The 15,914-nt window shown below is 42.2% G+C and overlaps 2 protein-coding genes across 4 annotated transcripts; one reads left to right on the top strand and one right to left on the bottom strand.

The window, feature by feature from the left end:
* Positions 1-816: 816 nt before the first annotated feature.
* zgc:194930 (uncharacterized protein LOC557813 homolog) lies at positions 817-7,512 on the top strand. Its single transcript, XM_049746099.2, has 3 exons — positions 817-1,078; positions 4,345-4,397; positions 5,771-7,512. The coding sequence occupies exons 2-3, from the start codon at positions 4,366-4,368 to the stop codon at positions 6,510-6,512; spliced, it is 774 nt and encodes a 257-aa protein (XP_049602056.1). The 5' UTR covers positions 817-1,078; positions 4,345-4,365; the 3' UTR covers positions 6,513-7,512.
* A 951-nt stretch (positions 7,513-8,463) lies between these two features.
* On the bottom strand, positions 8,464-15,914 carry LOC125984134 (RELT-like protein 1). Of its 3 annotated transcripts, XR_007486849.2 has the most exons (9): positions 15,754-15,914; positions 14,309-14,539; positions 11,852-11,923; positions 11,147-11,201; positions 10,242-10,487; positions 10,036-10,162; positions 9,760-9,860; positions 9,496-9,540; positions 8,464-9,420 (listed from the first exon to the last, which is right to left on the bottom strand). XR_007486849.2 is itself a non-coding variant. In XM_049746075.2 (8 exons), exons 1-7 carry the CDS (start codon positions 15,776-15,778, stop codon positions 9,508-9,510), a joined length of 789 nt encoding a protein of 262 aa, XP_049602032.1. In that variant the 5' UTR covers positions 15,779-15,914; the 3' UTR covers positions 8,464-9,420; positions 9,496-9,507. The 3 variants fall into 3 exon arrangements, 2 of the variants coding, with proteins under 2 accessions (XP_049602032.1, XP_049602041.1); XM_049746075.2 differs by lacking the exon at positions 9,760-9,860; XM_049746084.2 differs by lacking the exons at positions 8,464-9,420; positions 9,496-9,540 and having other exon boundaries at positions 9,586-9,860.

Below are 15,914 nucleotides of genomic sequence, written 5' to 3'. Positions count from 1 at the left end.
GCTAATTTCCTCCTTAATGTTTTATTCTCTAAGTCCCAATAAGGATGCCATTGCTGTTCAACTCACTTAAAAATGCACAACTTCATTTAGCCCCAATGGAGCAGATGTTCATGCGGATGCAGAATTCCAATTTGGGCTGACATTTCTGTTCAGGGCGCATCAAAGACGCCAAGGCCAAAAAGTGCATTTCAACACAATTCAAGGTGACAACACTGACCAAATTATACACAAACGATAAGATCTATGTTCCTTTTGAGGACAACCCTGTGCATCTGTAAACATAGGAAACCAGTTTTTCAAACCCACATCTTCTGGCACGTCATTCGTCATTTGAGTGACAGTGCAGCTAATACAAACACTCAGTGTAACAAAATATTTTATCTTCAATAGACCTTTTGTTTTATGTATATAATATACACTTATTGTAAAACTCACTATTCAGGACTTGTAACGCCGTTTTGAACTTGATATGAGCGTCACGGTTGCTTGAAAGGGTTAAAAATACAGTAAAGCCTCTATTGTGTATAATATTTTTCACAGTCCTGGTATATCGTGTTTCTTTACTTTGAAAGTGTTATTATAGTTGGCGCTCTACTTTTTTTAAATATACTGTTTCAACAATATTTTTGTGCTTTTGTATTTAAATGTGTTTATCTTGTGATATTTAAAACACCGTTAATATTTCAAAAAGAAAAAAAGTTTTGTCCAGTCATTGTAAAGTTAAAGTCAAAAACATTGGTTGAAAGCGTGAGTTTGTTTAGCGAGCATTGCCGTTTTATTTTGTTAACAGGAAACCCGTGTGCGTTACTTTGTCTAACTTGATAGCGGTCCACTAGACTCGAGTGTCATCCGCACTCTTCAGACTTGTGTCGGGGTTGGAGATATGGGACCGAGGATTCTCCGAGGTGGGGGCGACCCAAACAACTTCATCCGCGGGACGGTGGTGGCTTACCTCCAAACGAGTTGAGAGGAATCATCGTTTTTATTTCAAAACAAACTAAAAAGCGAAAGAATCTAGATGTCAAGTGTGTTTTTGGATACCTAGGGCAAAGTGCCACACCTTCTCGTAGCGCAACAGGTAGGTGCGAAACTCCTCTTTGAAATAGAAAATGTCAATAATAGAAAATAAAAGAGCTTCTCATTTGGAATGACTTTCAAAATTAAAGATTAAGACGTCTAAAAAGTATGGAAGAATCTGAAATGTGGTTTTAACTCACAGAAAGTTTCATCACGACCGTTTTAACAACAGTTTAATAAGTATTTATGTTCTTTAAATTAATTCAATAATTGTATCCAAATGTCTAAATCTGGACTTTAAATAATGCAATTGCTATTTTTTTCTTGGATATTACACCCATGTGAGTGTTGAATATAAAAAAATTATATTTTAAGAGAGAACGTGAGTATCTATAACATTGTTATTATGTCAATAATTCCCACCAGGCTGGTTAATGAGTGAAGGGAACTCATTAATCAGAGGGTTTGTTCGTTACTTGGGAAGAACCGTATGTGGCCTTGAGCTGTGTTTGCACATGTCGCTCATGTCAACATTCCAACCTGCATGGGCCTCGTCAGACCATCATGCACTGGCCAAAATGGCGGCGTTCATCTCCAGTCTCACGCTCCCGTTGTGGTCAACTCCACCCTGCGGGAGAGCTTGTTTGACCAAACAAGTTTTAGCGATTGGATGCAAATTCTAGTATTTGCTCATGGCGGCATGACCTGCGGCAGGATATAAAAGCTGAGCTACCGAATGTGTGAGATGATTGTAAACAAAAGGTCGTTAAAAAAGTAGTCTGACAAGGCAAAAGTCAAAATAAAAATTCCAAAAGTGGTTGGTTTTAATTTATGGTTTACAAGAGTCTGACAAGGCAAAAGTCAAAATAAAAATTCTAAAAGTGGTTTGTTTTAATAGATTTTTTCCAAGTTTTAAGCTAACCAAATGTATTAATTATACTCCAACTACTCAAAAAATCTCACATAACTATCTCACATAACTATATAATTTGTCAAAAAAATATTCCTCAAGTCAAATACTTGAAAAGTAAAATATTTGTACCCACCACCGAGAATCAATATCACACTTTAGCAAGTCAAAATAAAAATGTGGTATTGTGTAATGAGTGTTGTTAGATCATGTGTACTTTTTCCAAGTACAGTGAGAGCTCGAGGGGGGGTTGGTCGTGGTCTGTGGGAGAAAACACAGCGGCGGCTGTGTTTGCGAAACGAGCCAGCCGCTGAGTCGCTGTCGATAAGCGTGGGCCGTCGGCTAATTGAGCGGTTTCATCACGCTGCAGCCCGAGGCCTTGTTTTCGGTAGAAGGGTGTTCGCACTCAGCACAAGGCAGTAACATGATTTCAAGACACAGCGTCTTCTCAAAGTACTACATCAGCACTCCCAGAGGCCCTCTGGTTGTGACATGGGACCCAGTATTGCGTCATTGTTCTAAAGCAAGCAAGCAAATGGACCGGTTATGTTGCTATGTTCTTGCTGGTGTAGCTAAATATCCCTTGCTTAAAAGGTTATATACAACAACGTGACTATTTATGCTAACCTGTCAATAGCTTGTTTTCTATTGTGTGTTAGCATTAAGCTAGTGGCGGCGTTGCTTATGTAGAATTTTTTTAAATACCTTGTAAAAGTCTTCGGTTCTGGTCACTACCACTCAGCTGGTCACTCCCATCTTAAGTTTATGTATAACTAACACATAAAACAAGCGGATTAAACATTACACATCATTTCTACTAACTTAATGCTAACACCTAAAGTGAAATGCCATAGACGAGCTAATGGAAATTAGCATCGAAGATACAATCATTCCAAACCTTCAAACAAATACTAATTTGCATCTAACAATACTCACAATTGAAAGTGAAAAGTCAATAAAGCAAGATTAGATTAGAGTTCTCAACATGGCAGTTGGATGATAAAAGCTTAGGAGGTGATAAGAAGCCTTATCAAAGTCTCGCTTTTAACAACGTGGAATTACTTTTTGCGGAAAAAAACACCACGGAGAGTGAGATGGAGGTCCGACCAGTTTGTCCACTTTCCCAACGCCGCGCCCACAGCAACACCATCTCCCCCGAACTGAGAAATGACAGCTTACTATCTACTGGCCACGCCATGCCTCAGATATAAGATAACCATCTATCTGATGATATAATACAAAACAATTTTATCTTTATTTATATGGCGCTTTCACAACAGCTTTCACATCTCTAGACTGATAGCAATATTGTCTTTCAAAACAGAAGGTCATACTCGCTAAGCAGGATTTTTTTTTTTTTTTTTTTTAAATGGTGGCCTGCATTTAGTTTAGTGTCTTAACATCAAACAGGCCCTCATGTCTTTCTTTACATACGAAACCCAATTCGAAAAGTTTCCGCTAGATTTAAAATCCAGTCCACGTCAAGCCCGCGACGATTTCGCATTTATCGCACCTTTTTCTCCGCAGATGAGATGTTTCAATTTCCTGTGAGGGAATGCCTCGCTGCTGAAATATGGCTGCCTTTTAGTAATCTTCCCAACATCTTTCCCATCATAAAAATGCGAGAAGGGTATCTGATGTATTCAATGGAGCCGGAAACAAGGATGGAAATTCAAATAAGAAACAGCAGATAGCTGAAGGAATGAATGATTGTGCTCACCGAAACGATCATCTCATGATTATTGTGGATGCTCGGCTAACAATTGCATAAAATTTACTCGTCGACTTGTCCATGGTAGACTTAATTATAGTAAATATAAATGATGTCATCAAATAACCAAGGTTTACAAAATATCTCCAGTTGTTCAACACGAATTTAAGATTTTTGGGGGGGGAAGACTTTACACTTTGTCGAGGACTGCGTCAGCAGCATTTTGGCTCAGAGGAGTGTTAAGATAACACCTTGTCAAGTCTGCCCTGCGGTACCTGGACTTTCCCGCGCTGACCCGTAGGACGAATGACCTCAACTCACGGACAGCTTTTGCCTTGCAAATCTGACCTGGCATTCATTTTAATGCAAAACAACCCCCTCGATTAGAGCGTCGCGGGATTTGTCCTCACTCTGAATGTTCTGGGCAATAAATTAAGTGGAGGGAGATACAGTGGTTGACATATAGACGAAATTAATTTATTCTATGAGTATTGTTAAATCATTTGTATTCAAAAATCTGTAATATCATTAATGCTAATCATTAGCATGTAGTCTATGTGTCTTGTTTTTTAGGATTCATGTCAGCACAGAAAGACAAAAGGCTTGATGGCCATATAGAAAGCGAAAATAAATGAGGATTGAGTGGGTTTTTTCTTTTTTTTTTTTTTTACTTCTGCTGATTTTAATGAGATTTGTTCCTCTGCAGCTCTATCTCTCAGCTGGCCAAATGGGGTGTCGATGCTGCCGGATGATGAAAAGGTGAGAAGAAGTTTGCCGGTTGGCAGGTGTCTGTTTGCAATGAGAGCACTAGGAGATCTATTTTAATTGAAACTAGATGTCAAACTGGTCATCATCATTCGTCATTTCATCCCGTTTCAGTAGCAAGGCTCTCATAATGATATGCAGGTGGAGGAGTAAGAAGACTGAGGACTTGAGGCATCGAGGCCGAGTGGACAGGATAAGGAAAATTACAGATATGCCAAGAGTTATATGCAAATGAGGGGTGAAGAATAAATTGTTTCTTTTGACGTCTGAGAGTAATCACGACCCTGACTAAGCCGAGCATAGTGTAAAATAAATCAACTTGGAATCCTGGGGCTGCCAATACAATGAAAACAGCAGGGGCCCCAAACTTGAACCCTGCGGAACACCATTCGACAGTGGGGCAACCAAGGCTAACATAAAAATTCCTGCCTTCCAAATAAGATCCAAAACCACTTTAGAGTGCTACCACTGATGCCCACCTGGGGCTGCAGACGAGCCAAAACAATACTTCGTAAAAAATGCTGCTGCCAGTTACAACCAAAAAGATTTTGATTGGAAACCAACCAAAGTGTACATTATGTCTTTGTGTCTCCCTTTTTTTTTTTTTTTTAAACGTCCTTGAGCCTCCAACTCTTTTTATGCTCATCACCTTGGTACGAGAGGAGAGGTAAACATTAATTTTCTCAAGCTTTACTGGGAGCTTTGTAAAGAGAAGCTTTCAGGGTGAGCGAGCACGTGAGGTCCAGAGAGGAAACCTTCGCCGTGTCGTACCAGGAAGGAGAAAAAAAAAAAAAAGCCCGTTCTTGTAATAATTAGGAGCATGATGATGAATTGTGGATGAGAAAACCTCGAAAAAGAAGAGGGTAACAAAGAGGGCGTATATTAGCATGGAAAAGGACACCTGGAGAGGTGCAAGGTGGACAAGCACAGCTTGCAAGCTGGAGGAGAAAATAAACATGAGGAAAAGGAGATTGGTGTGAAAAAACAACAACAACGTGACAGGCAACGTCCAACAGTCTGTTGAAAATAAATCCATCCCTCTGCCAAAAATACAAAGACAATACAAAACCGCAATATAACAACACACAACTGTGCCAAGCAATTCATTTGAAGCCATTCTGAATCAATATTTATCATTAATAACCCGACAAAAAGCTTCAGGACCACATTTCCTGTTTCGCTTGTCCTGTTCCGAGTCACGGGGAGCTGGAACTTTGCCCAAGCTGGTTGCACCCTGGACTGATTTAGATTTTAGAGACATAGCTGAGGAAAAAAAAGCCAGGAAAAGAAGAATAATATTTATAAGAATTATATCTATCATCAACCCAAAGCACCTCCGTTTAATTCTGCTGATGTTTTTTTCCCAGTTACATCTCCGATCCATCGTCGGCGGTGGACGTGAGGAAGACAGACTCCCTCTACCGAACGCACAACCTCCCAGATGGGGCCCTCAGGGGCCGCTCACAAGGAGCCCACCACTCGGAGAAGGAGGGCTTCCACAACCTGGCCTACAGCATCTCCAGCGACAGCAACCTCAGACTGGAGGTGGACAACAACCACGTCAACTACAGGCTCCACGCCGTGCCGCCGACCAGCAACCAGCCGCACCAACGGGCCAGCGCTCCCCCAGTGGAGGGCGGACTCTATATCATCCAACCGGACGCTCTGGGGCCACAATGGGTGATCCAGGATAAACACCAAAGTCAGGTGCCGGTGTACCCCGCCTTTCAGGCCTACGACAACCAGAGGGTCTTTGGCGGGCTGAAACCTTGGGACAGCCCCGTCACCCAGTGCGTGAACACCAACGAGGACGAGGTGGACGAAGGCGTCGGGGGGACACCAGAGTACCCCTGCGACACCGGGGACGAGGAGAGCGTCTTTTCGGTGGACATCCAGACCAGCACCACCAGCCTGTGGTCGGCCGACACCAGAAACGAGCGAAGATCCAAGGCGGCGGACGTGTCCACGGTTGAGAGCGGCATCGTTGTGACAAAGAGCGAGGACGAAGAGGAAGAGGGCCGAAACGAGGCGGGGAGCGTCACGGACTCTATGGTGGCAGAGGCGCTCGCCGCCCTGGAGGCCGCCACGGCCGGGGAGGATGAGGAATGACTTGCAGAACCGTTTACAAGGTGGACAAAGGTTTGAAGCTGAAGAGTCAGCTGGAAATGTTTTAGTTCTCGGCCATTCTCGCAAAATGCATGGAGTCAGCGTTTTCTCATCATATCAGAATTTCCACATTTCCCTTCCTCTCGTCATCACTTTTATTTATATATGTGAGAGGAAAAGCACAAATATGTCCATATTTCTTCATTTCCTTCTGGCTTGTGACATCAGCTCATGATGATGAGCAGGTTGAGGCCGGAACTTTGCAAGATCTGATCTCATCTTGTCCGCCATCTCGTCAAGGCTCATTTACGAGTGCTCAGTAGGATACCTGAAAAAACTGCAGTTGTTTTGCTTGCTCATGTCTCTGCTGCCAAATAAGGTTGCTAAACTGTGAGCGTTCCATTCTATAACTTATCAAACTGTGTCCAATGGACCTTCACTTTGTGTTTTTTAATGGACCACACAAATGTTTGTTGACTCGCTCCAGCTTCACCGTGGGACCGGCTGCTTGCCGCGGCGGCCGCTAATGAGTACCTTTGGGCTCTCGCGCTAACACTTGTGTCACATTCCAACTGCACATTTTAAGGAAAAATGCAAGCATAGAGTCAGAATCGTAAATAGAATTCCGCTTATTGTTTGCTCTCAGTATCCATTTCTGACATACCAGTGAGGTTCCGTCATGGAGATAACGGTGCTACAGAAAGATCTGCGACCAGTCAGAATTTGGTCAAAATGTAAATATTAAGAATATATATGTCACAGTAAACAAGGGTTCATTATAATTTGTCGCAAATGTTTGAAGGGCAGTGCTAAATCTGCTAGCAAGATTTGAATGTAGCCTTACTTTAATACTAAGCTAGCATTAGCACTGCAAACAAGCGGATGTTAGCCACGGCTGCTAGCATGACGGTCAAAATGGATTGCTCGTATAACACTATGTATTTGAAATGTTATATTTTGGCAAAGTACAACTAATAAAAAATATAAACAAGTGATAAATATACTGTTAAGTAGAAATTTTGCTAATTTTGTAATGCTTCTGAATCCGCCAGCTTCTGTTTGCTAGCCTTATGTCCTGTTGTTAGCAAACAAGGGATGGCCTTTTTCTTTTCCCTGAGGGGGAATGCTTAAGCTAACAGGTCAGGTTGCATGTTTTGACAATTGGTCAGTCGTGTGACTGGTTGTTTTTCCCACAGCGCTGGTTTCTTGTAAATCAAACGAGAAGTACAAGATGATAATTCTGACAATTTTAACAAATTGACAGGTCGCAGATATTTCCACAACAGCAGCACCACTTTCTGCAAGTTAACCATGGACATTAGACATGCTCCCCGAGGTGTGTAGGCCTGCCTAATCTGTTTGTTTTTCTCAAGGCTTTGTTGCCGTTAATGATGTCACCCTTAATTGTAGCGCACACACACATTTCCATGTCTCCGAGGAGGAAAAGGAAAAACATGGTGGCAAGGAAAAAAAGCTGTCCTTGCTGTCCCTGCTGGCCTGCTGGCTCAAGTTAAATATTACATTCATTTCAGTGGAAATTGCATTAAGCCAGAGGCAAGATCTTTGTGTTCACGGCCGTTAAACATTGACCAGGCTTCCCCGCTGTCACCATGGTGCCTTGAATAATTGAACACCAGAGAGACAAGTGCATATAAATGTTCCATTTTCCACCAAAATATTGTTGAAACTTTTTTGGATGATACTTGGCAAAAAAAAAGCTCAAGTCAACACACTTATGTGCACAACCAGGAGTCAATATTTGCACGAGTGACTGCCTGCCTGCCTGCCTCGCCCTTTAGCGACCTTGCGTGTTTGGGGAAGGGAACTTTGCTTAAAGCTCACAGCTACGGGGCAGGGTGACGTAGTTTTGTGTGATACTCAGGTCTACCCCACCCCCCCATCAAAACCGCCCTCAAAGTCCTGTCTCGTTCAATCTTATTGTGACACACTTAACGAGAGTGTACATTCGTCTTTATTTCCATCTTTTTTTGTCATTAAATAAAAAAAACACAGCAGAAATAATAAAATATATGTCATACATCCAAAAACTGATGTGATAATACTTATGCTGTAAACAAATATATATATATTTAAAAAATAATAGCCTTTAAAAGGTGAATAACCCCTAAAGAATGAGAGCTCGACACTTATGATGTCAACGCTCTCTCGCTTTGGTATCTCTTCAGACCAGCAACCAGCATCCAAAAACTTGGCTCAATCTTACACAAGTAAAACCCAAGTCGGGAGGAAAAAAAAAAAAAAAACGGACTGAATGGGCTGATTTTCAGCACATAAATGTCCCAACACAAAAATAAACCCTTCACGCCCATGAGTAGGACGCTTAGCTCCTACTCATGATAATAATCATAATAGAAGCTTAAAAAAAGAGAAAAAAAAAACAAGGAGCATCATTAGTATGCCTCGGAAGAAAGTTAGAAATGAAATGAGTTACGACAGTAAAAATTTCCTCCGTCTGACTTAACATTTTTAAAAATATTTCACTGGCACATAGAAGCGATTCTTTACACGTTTGCAAAACTCGATATATTTCTAGCTGGAGCACGATATGACGCTTCAATTATGCCGACCAACTGAGGCCACGACATTATCGTATCCTTACTTCCTGTCTCCGTGCGACTCCTCGTACCGATTGACCGAGTCTTATTAAATCGAGTGGATGTTGGCACGCACGTTTGCTTCCTGCCTTTTGACGTGTGGATATTAAAATGAGAAAGGAACACTTGCGTTCTCCTCCGTAGCTGGTAAATAAGAGATTTGTGTGACTGCACGTCTCTGGTCCCGTTGGGGAAAGATGCGTGGGGGCGTGAGGGGGTGCGCGCACACTTGATATTGCTCTTATGTGTCGACGTTTGCGTCGGGAGGCTTAAGAAGCGTCTTCTCTTGGAAGAGGCTGGAAAGGGCGAGAATATAAAATTAATCTACTGGAAAGCTAAGGGGATGCAGTTTTGGGGTATTTCATAATTACCTGGATTTTTCCTCATTTCTCCTTGTCCAAGTTGACTTTCTCCTCCTGATTTAACACAAAAAGCAGAAAGATTCAAATGAAAAAAAAAAAAAAAAAAAGGTTAAGGGGAAGGGAAGGCAGCTCGAAATTGTACGAAATATCTGAGTGTGCAGTGGATAATTATTAATCTCACTTAAAAAAAGATTTACTTCCTTCAAATTATTTCCTGGTTATTTCTAGATGCTTTTGTTTTTGTTCAATTTGTTTTCCAAGAAATGTTTTCACCCAAATTTTCTCCCAGCTCTGAAAAAAATGTGCGACACGGCCTTTCATTCCTTTGGATTGTCATTATTTCCCAAGGGATGGCTTGGTTTTAGTCAGGCTTTCTGGAATGGAGCAATAAAAAAAATTAAAATCAGGTTCAATAATCTATCGTCTGTCAAAGTCACAAAATAATTTGACAGCACAATTAAATATTTGTGTAAATATCTTTCGTGATTTTTTTTGTTTCGTTGTTGATTTTTCTAATTCAGAAGGAGTAAACAATTCGCCGACACCAACCTCTTGGGACTCGGACACCGTCCGGGTATTTGACACAGCATCCTCGGATGGAACGCTCCCGTTGGAATCCGCTGTGAACATAATCCGCCGTTCCCTGGTAGGTTTCTCACACTTTGTCACACGGAACCTGAACAGGAAAACAAACACGGTCAAGATCAAGACGGCAAATCTCGAAGGTCGAGTGAGTTTGAGCGAATGGCGCCCACCTGCCCACGGACAGCACCGTGACTTCGCCGTGGCTGCGGCGTGGCTCCGCCTTGCGGGCTGCCGGCTTGCTCATGAGCGGCCACTTTTTCTGGCTGCAGCGCGTGCAGATATTCTTGTGGCCGCCTAAGCCGCCAATCGTGTGCAGGTGGTTGCAGGTGTGCTTAGCGGCCGCAGGGGGCGCTCCGGGCGATATGGGGGTCGTGGGAGGCGAGGGCGTGAAGGGGGAGGTGGGGGTGACGGGTGCGCTGTGGAAGGAAAAGGAAAATCGGGTTTTGGTTTTTATTCACACGTTATTCCGCACCAAGAAACTTCTCGTCGTGTTTTGGTGAATCAAATTGTGATTAACAAGGGTGTACCACAGGGCTCTTTGTTAGGTCCACCTTCGTTTTTATATTTATCTGAATAATCTGGGTCAAAATTTGCAAAATACCTATATGTGGTCATTAGAAACACACTGAATGAGCTGACGCTAAATATTCCAAAAATTCCATTCTTTCCACTACTTTGCAAATTGAACCCCTCCTACATTTCTTAACCCAATAACAATCCCAGAGCCTTTCAGTTCTGCTTTAGATCTTCAGCATTAACACACAAGTTGTACAGTATTTGCATTTTCTAGGTTAGCTAAAACGCTGTTGCCAGTGATGTGGTGTGATCAGGGAGCTTGAGCATGCTACATTTTGAGAAATTAGGTCACTATCAAAACATGAAACAAAAGAGGGGTAGCGGTGGATCCCCTACCCCACCCTACTCTCACCCCCACAGCTGCTTGCTCTCAATAAGATCTGTGCCAGAAAAAAAAAAGGCTTGACAGGCTCGTCAGGCTTCCTAGCAGGGTTAGGCTGCCATCTTGTGGTCGTACTCAACACAGCAGGACAATGACCTTAATTACAATAAAGCTTACCCATCAGAATCAATGCTGTTGTCATGAATCATGGCTTTGAGGGCATCCGAGTTGGCTGAAACAGGAAAAAGAATGTGCATTTATCAATAAAAAACAAAAATGATAGCAGTCATTTTCCACCACCAGATTATCCGAACACACAAATGAGCTGAGTGCCGCATGTTTTTGTTATGGCGACTACGCAAATGTCCAAAAACTTCAAATTCACATCACACATATTTAGAGTCAAGCAATGTTCGGATATTTGTAAACATCTGAAATGCCGTTAAAGAGATTAGGGGAAATCGCAGTAGGTGGTATGTTTAAGTTTCAAATGATTAATAATGCCGATTATAATCATTTCAGTGGAGGGGTAAGCAGACAGAAGTCGTCGCACGTCACCAATCTACACAAACGCCCAAAGACGTCTGAGGTGCCACCTTATCAGTCTGCAGCACTCTCTTATCGCCCCGCAGCATGACGGCCTTCAGGAGAACGTGATGCCTATTCGAACCATTTACTTTCCGACATCGTTTCGGGACTGCGGTGCGCCGCTATTGGCCCCCGAGATCTAATAAAAGCGTTGAACCGCACGATCAATAAACGGCCCGTCGGGAAGCGGCGGGATATTAACTGTCAACGCTGGCGTTTTTTAATTACAAACGTGCACGGGCACTCGTGCAATCATCTTCAAAAAAAAAAAAAAAGGGACATCGTGAGACATACCTTCATTTTTCATGATGAAGTGGACGATCTGTCCCACCGTGTCATTGTTGTCACTGAGGGTGTCGTTGAACTCTGCGAGGAGGAAAAAAACAAAGATGAATTTGAAATCAGAAAAACCTTTTGAGTGGGAAAAAAAACAAAAACATTTGGGCATTTATTGTGATGGAGATAAATGCCAACACTTTGGAAGATGGACAAGCTATTTAACACTTGAACAGAGCATTTAAAGTTATTTTATAGTCGATTCTGTCTGAAATAGAGGATCGAAATTTTGTTCCTCGAGGGCCCACGGCACTATAATAAAAAAAATAACAACACAAGGTTGCTTTATATAGTCCCCTCTAGAAGTATTGGAACAGCAAGATCGTTTTCTTTTTTTTTCTTTTTCTTTTATACCGATGACGAATCAAAAGGTAAATATCAAACAAAAATGTAATTCAAGTTTTTATTTGATGAAGTAACTCATGAATGCTGTCTACAAAGCCATTTTTTTCCTGACAATTTACAGAAAGAAAAATCGAAATTAATCCTAAGAACCTTTCATGCAACAAGATAATGAAATACACTTATTTATTAATTTAATAAGGTATGTTCCAAAAATTTGGCTGACTTGAAGAGTGGGTAGCTTAAAAAAAAAAAAAAAGAGGCTTTGTCATGAGTTGTTCAACACATCCAAACGTGAATCCCATGAAATGAATTCTGAACTTTTGCGTGACATTCATGTTTTCATCAGAAACCCAAATACTTTCAGGAAACAACAACTAATTGACTTTGCTGTTCCAATACTTTTGTCTGTAAGTTATTTGAACTATCCCATTCTCTCTCATCATGTCTTAATTGTCATCATTTGTTGGCTAGCCTGTTTCTCACTTCCTGCTCACCAAATACCGAATACCAAATCCTACGGAATGCAGAGCCCGAAATCTCACGCAGCCTTGCGATATGCGAGGCGTTCTCACGTTGTCGCCGTCCGCATGAAAAGTGGGAATGAATGAGAGCTTCACATGAGAGGGGTCCGTGTGAACCGCTGTGGGGGAGCGGCGATATTCCAGGAAGTTGCACAAAGTGAGGAAAGGCCTGCGACAGCGCAGTGTAAACATGAAGAATCACGTCTGCGCCAACTAAGACGTTTGACTTTGAAAACGATTACAGGAAGGAGGAACCGAAAAGGCTTCAACTCGGTCGCTCCCATGACCTTGCGGTCGCCACGGCGACGAGAGTACACATGAGCCGCAGCTGTCACGCAGCGAGGGAGCCAATGGAAATTAAAAGTAGCTCTGCCGTGATAATTCCATGAAGTAATCAGTGTCATGAATGCACAAGCTTTGTAAGATGACACGAGTCAAAACCAGCCGTGTCGGATGACACGAGTCAAATATGTGACAATCAGTATGGGACGTAATTATACGTCACCAAAAGTACAGACAGCTTTTTAAAAAAACTAAATCTGATCCAATTAAACACATACGAGTAGTTTTTGCTAAACGGTGCTAGCAAGCTACGGGGACGCATTTTGCTAACAAAAGTTGAGCTAAGTTGAGAGGACGTCAAATCAAAAATGTTATTTACACGTTCTAATAGCCTCCGCTAGAATACATCATATATTAATCAATATAAATATTGCCTTTGTGGAGTATGAATTAAGCAAATATCCATCTAACAGGCGGCCATTTTGCCACTTGCTGTCAAATGAAAATGACAGTTGCTTAGGGCTCTCAGGTAGCAACCAATCACGGCTCACCTGTTTTCTGAGTTTGGTCATGTGACATCGGCAAATTGAGAAGTGATTGGTCGTCACCTTGAGTCACTGTGATCTCATTTTCAGTTGGGATCAAGTGGCAAAATGGCTGCTGAGATGGATTCTTGTGCCAGATTTTTTATTACCCCCCCATTGTGCAAAGTTACCAAAACAGGCAATGAATGTAAATGGCTGTAAAAAATAATTTCATCCATACAGAATTGACTTAATTAAATGGAATTAAGTCGTCTTTGTCACACTGCATCGCTTCGATTGCCATTGTGTTCTCTTTTTTTGGCATGGCCGCCTGGGACAGTACGAGGCAGACATTTCCCCTCCTCTCAGCTCATCAGTACAGCACTTATATTAGTCGCTCTTCACAGAGGATAAAGAATAGATGTGTTTTTACACCGTCATGTATGCTTAATCTGTTGGGTTGTATCATGGCAACTCAGATGCTAATTAGCATAAACTTGTGGACTGAAAGTCGGTCGTTTACAATAGACGAGGAATGATTTGCTTGTATTTTATGTTTAGATTGATAGTAACTGGGAGTTTGATTAATCACTTTGAAGCTTCTTTTCCAAAGGCTTGTTGACCAATTTCCAAAGTGCAGCCTTTTGTGAAATGAATTGATTTCATCATCACTGTACTTTTTGTCACTTCCGACATTCGTAATTATAAACAGTTACTAGGAATTCCTAAGTCGGTTTCCTCACCTCCGCCCAGTTCTGGATCTTTTTCCTCGTCTTCACACGTGTGCTCCGCTTCATCCTCATCCGGCGCCTCTGTGGTGGTGCAGCGGTAGCCCTTCCTCTTCAGCACGTGGCAGATGATCACCCCCAGCAGCCCCAGCAGGAAGAAAACGGGCACCAGCACGAAGGCCGTGTAGTCAGTGTGGCTCCCCCGGTTGGCTTCGTTAACTTTTCCGCTAATTGTGCTCTGACTAGCTGGAGGACAAATGGAAAGATGGACGGAGAGTAATGTGAGCCGGAGACCGGTGAAATGTGCGAGCGGCACAATTTGGAGGTCAACGGCACAGAGTAGATGAAAATTACGTCAAAGGGTACACACGGTGGATAGGAAAAGTCTACACACCCCTGCTGAAATTTTTTTTTTGGTATGGGCAGTCTCTATTAGTACCTGATACCTTAGAATAACTCGCTCATCCCTAAATGACTTATTCTACTTCCTAACCTGTTTTTCTCACCAATAATAAATATTCTTTCTGGTGTAGTTAACTTGAGTTTTTAGGACAAGTGTAAACGTTTAAACCATGATATTAATTTTGACCCGTTCATGTCTTGAATTTTTGTCCTGCCCGAAAATTTGGTGGCTATTTTAAGTCAAACTGGTTAACCAATCAGAGAAGGGGATTCCCCTAGAAGACAAAACATCAAGGAGAATGTTTTGAAATTATTAAGATCTACTGTTTAACTCTAATTTGAAGGTGTTTACTGACATACGAAATAAAAAGTCATCCACCCGAGATCAGATTTGCATGTTTTCGGAAACTTGTCCTGCTGCTGCATGCGGCCTTTTGTCTGCTTGCACACTCAGGTCACACGTGTTCCATTTGCATGAACTTTACTCAGATTAACACAATAGTTTGCATCGTGGCCTTCCCGTGAACACTATGTGTCATCAGTTAGTGTGGCTGAATCAGAGTGGCCATGCTTTAAACCGTCAAAAGATGCTGATATTCTTATCAACAACCAACACAGGAGTGAGCACAATAATCTAGAAGTTGCTCTTTAGGGGGGTCTTGAAGACCTTCATCATTGAGACTGTCAAACACTTTTCAGGAGTTCAGACAGGACCTTCATCTTCTAAGACACCAAAAAGACTTTGATAGCTCACACAAGGATCCAAGCCCCACTTGCTGGGTCAGGGATTTGTCACCAACAGCTTCCCTTTTATTTGTCTGAAGAAATATTCTGTGTTACAAGGCTAGATTTAAAGCATCTCAATCTGCTCAGCGCAGTTAATTCGGTAACCTTGATCTTGTCCTCTAAAAAAAAAACTTAGCAATAAACGCACAAGAAGAACTTTCTTAACAGGGTCATCCCTACGCCACCTTTTCGGGCAGCGGAGAAACATAGTCCCAGGGCGGGCAGCTAACAACACGCATACCGAGGAACAATCCGTAAAATTGGACACCTACCAGTGACCGTCACTGGGTCGTCCATGGGTGGAAGCTGCGACGTGGACAGCAGCTGGCCGGGATGCTGGTGATGTTTCTAGGAGCTTATCTTTATCTCTTCGCGGTCACACACGCACAACCAGCCTAGCTTGAGGAGGGACTTTTTTTTTTTTTTTTTTTAC

This window comes from Syngnathus scovelli, chromosome 1 (genome assembly GCF_024217435.2).
Source record: "Syngnathus scovelli strain Florida chromosome 1, RoL_Ssco_1.2, whole genome shotgun sequence".
NCBI lineage: Eukaryota > Metazoa > Chordata > Actinopteri > Syngnathiformes > Syngnathidae > Syngnathus > Syngnathus scovelli.
This window is presented reverse-complemented; position numbering and strand designations above follow the sequence as displayed.

Bases quoted from the DNA above. Each gene is read 5' to 3' on its own strand.
- zgc:194930 (XM_049746099.2), top strand. From the start codon at position 4,366: ATGGGGTGTCGATGCTGCCGGATGATGAAAAG. The intron at 4,398-5,770 runs GTGAGAAGAAGT...TTTTTTTCCCAG, and splicing joins TGCTGCCGGATGATGAAAAG to TTACATCTCCGATCCATCGT.
- LOC125984134 (XM_049746075.2), bottom strand. From the start codon at position 15,778: ATGGACGACCCAGTGACGGTCACTG. The intron at 14,540-15,753 runs GTAGGTGTCCAA...TTTGTCCTCCAG, and splicing joins CGACCCAGTGACGGTCACTG to CTAGTCAGAGCACAATTAGC. The intron at 10,488-11,146 runs GTAAGCTTTATT...TTCCTTCCACAG, and splicing joins AACAGCATTGATTCTGATGG to CGCACCCGTCACCCCCACCT.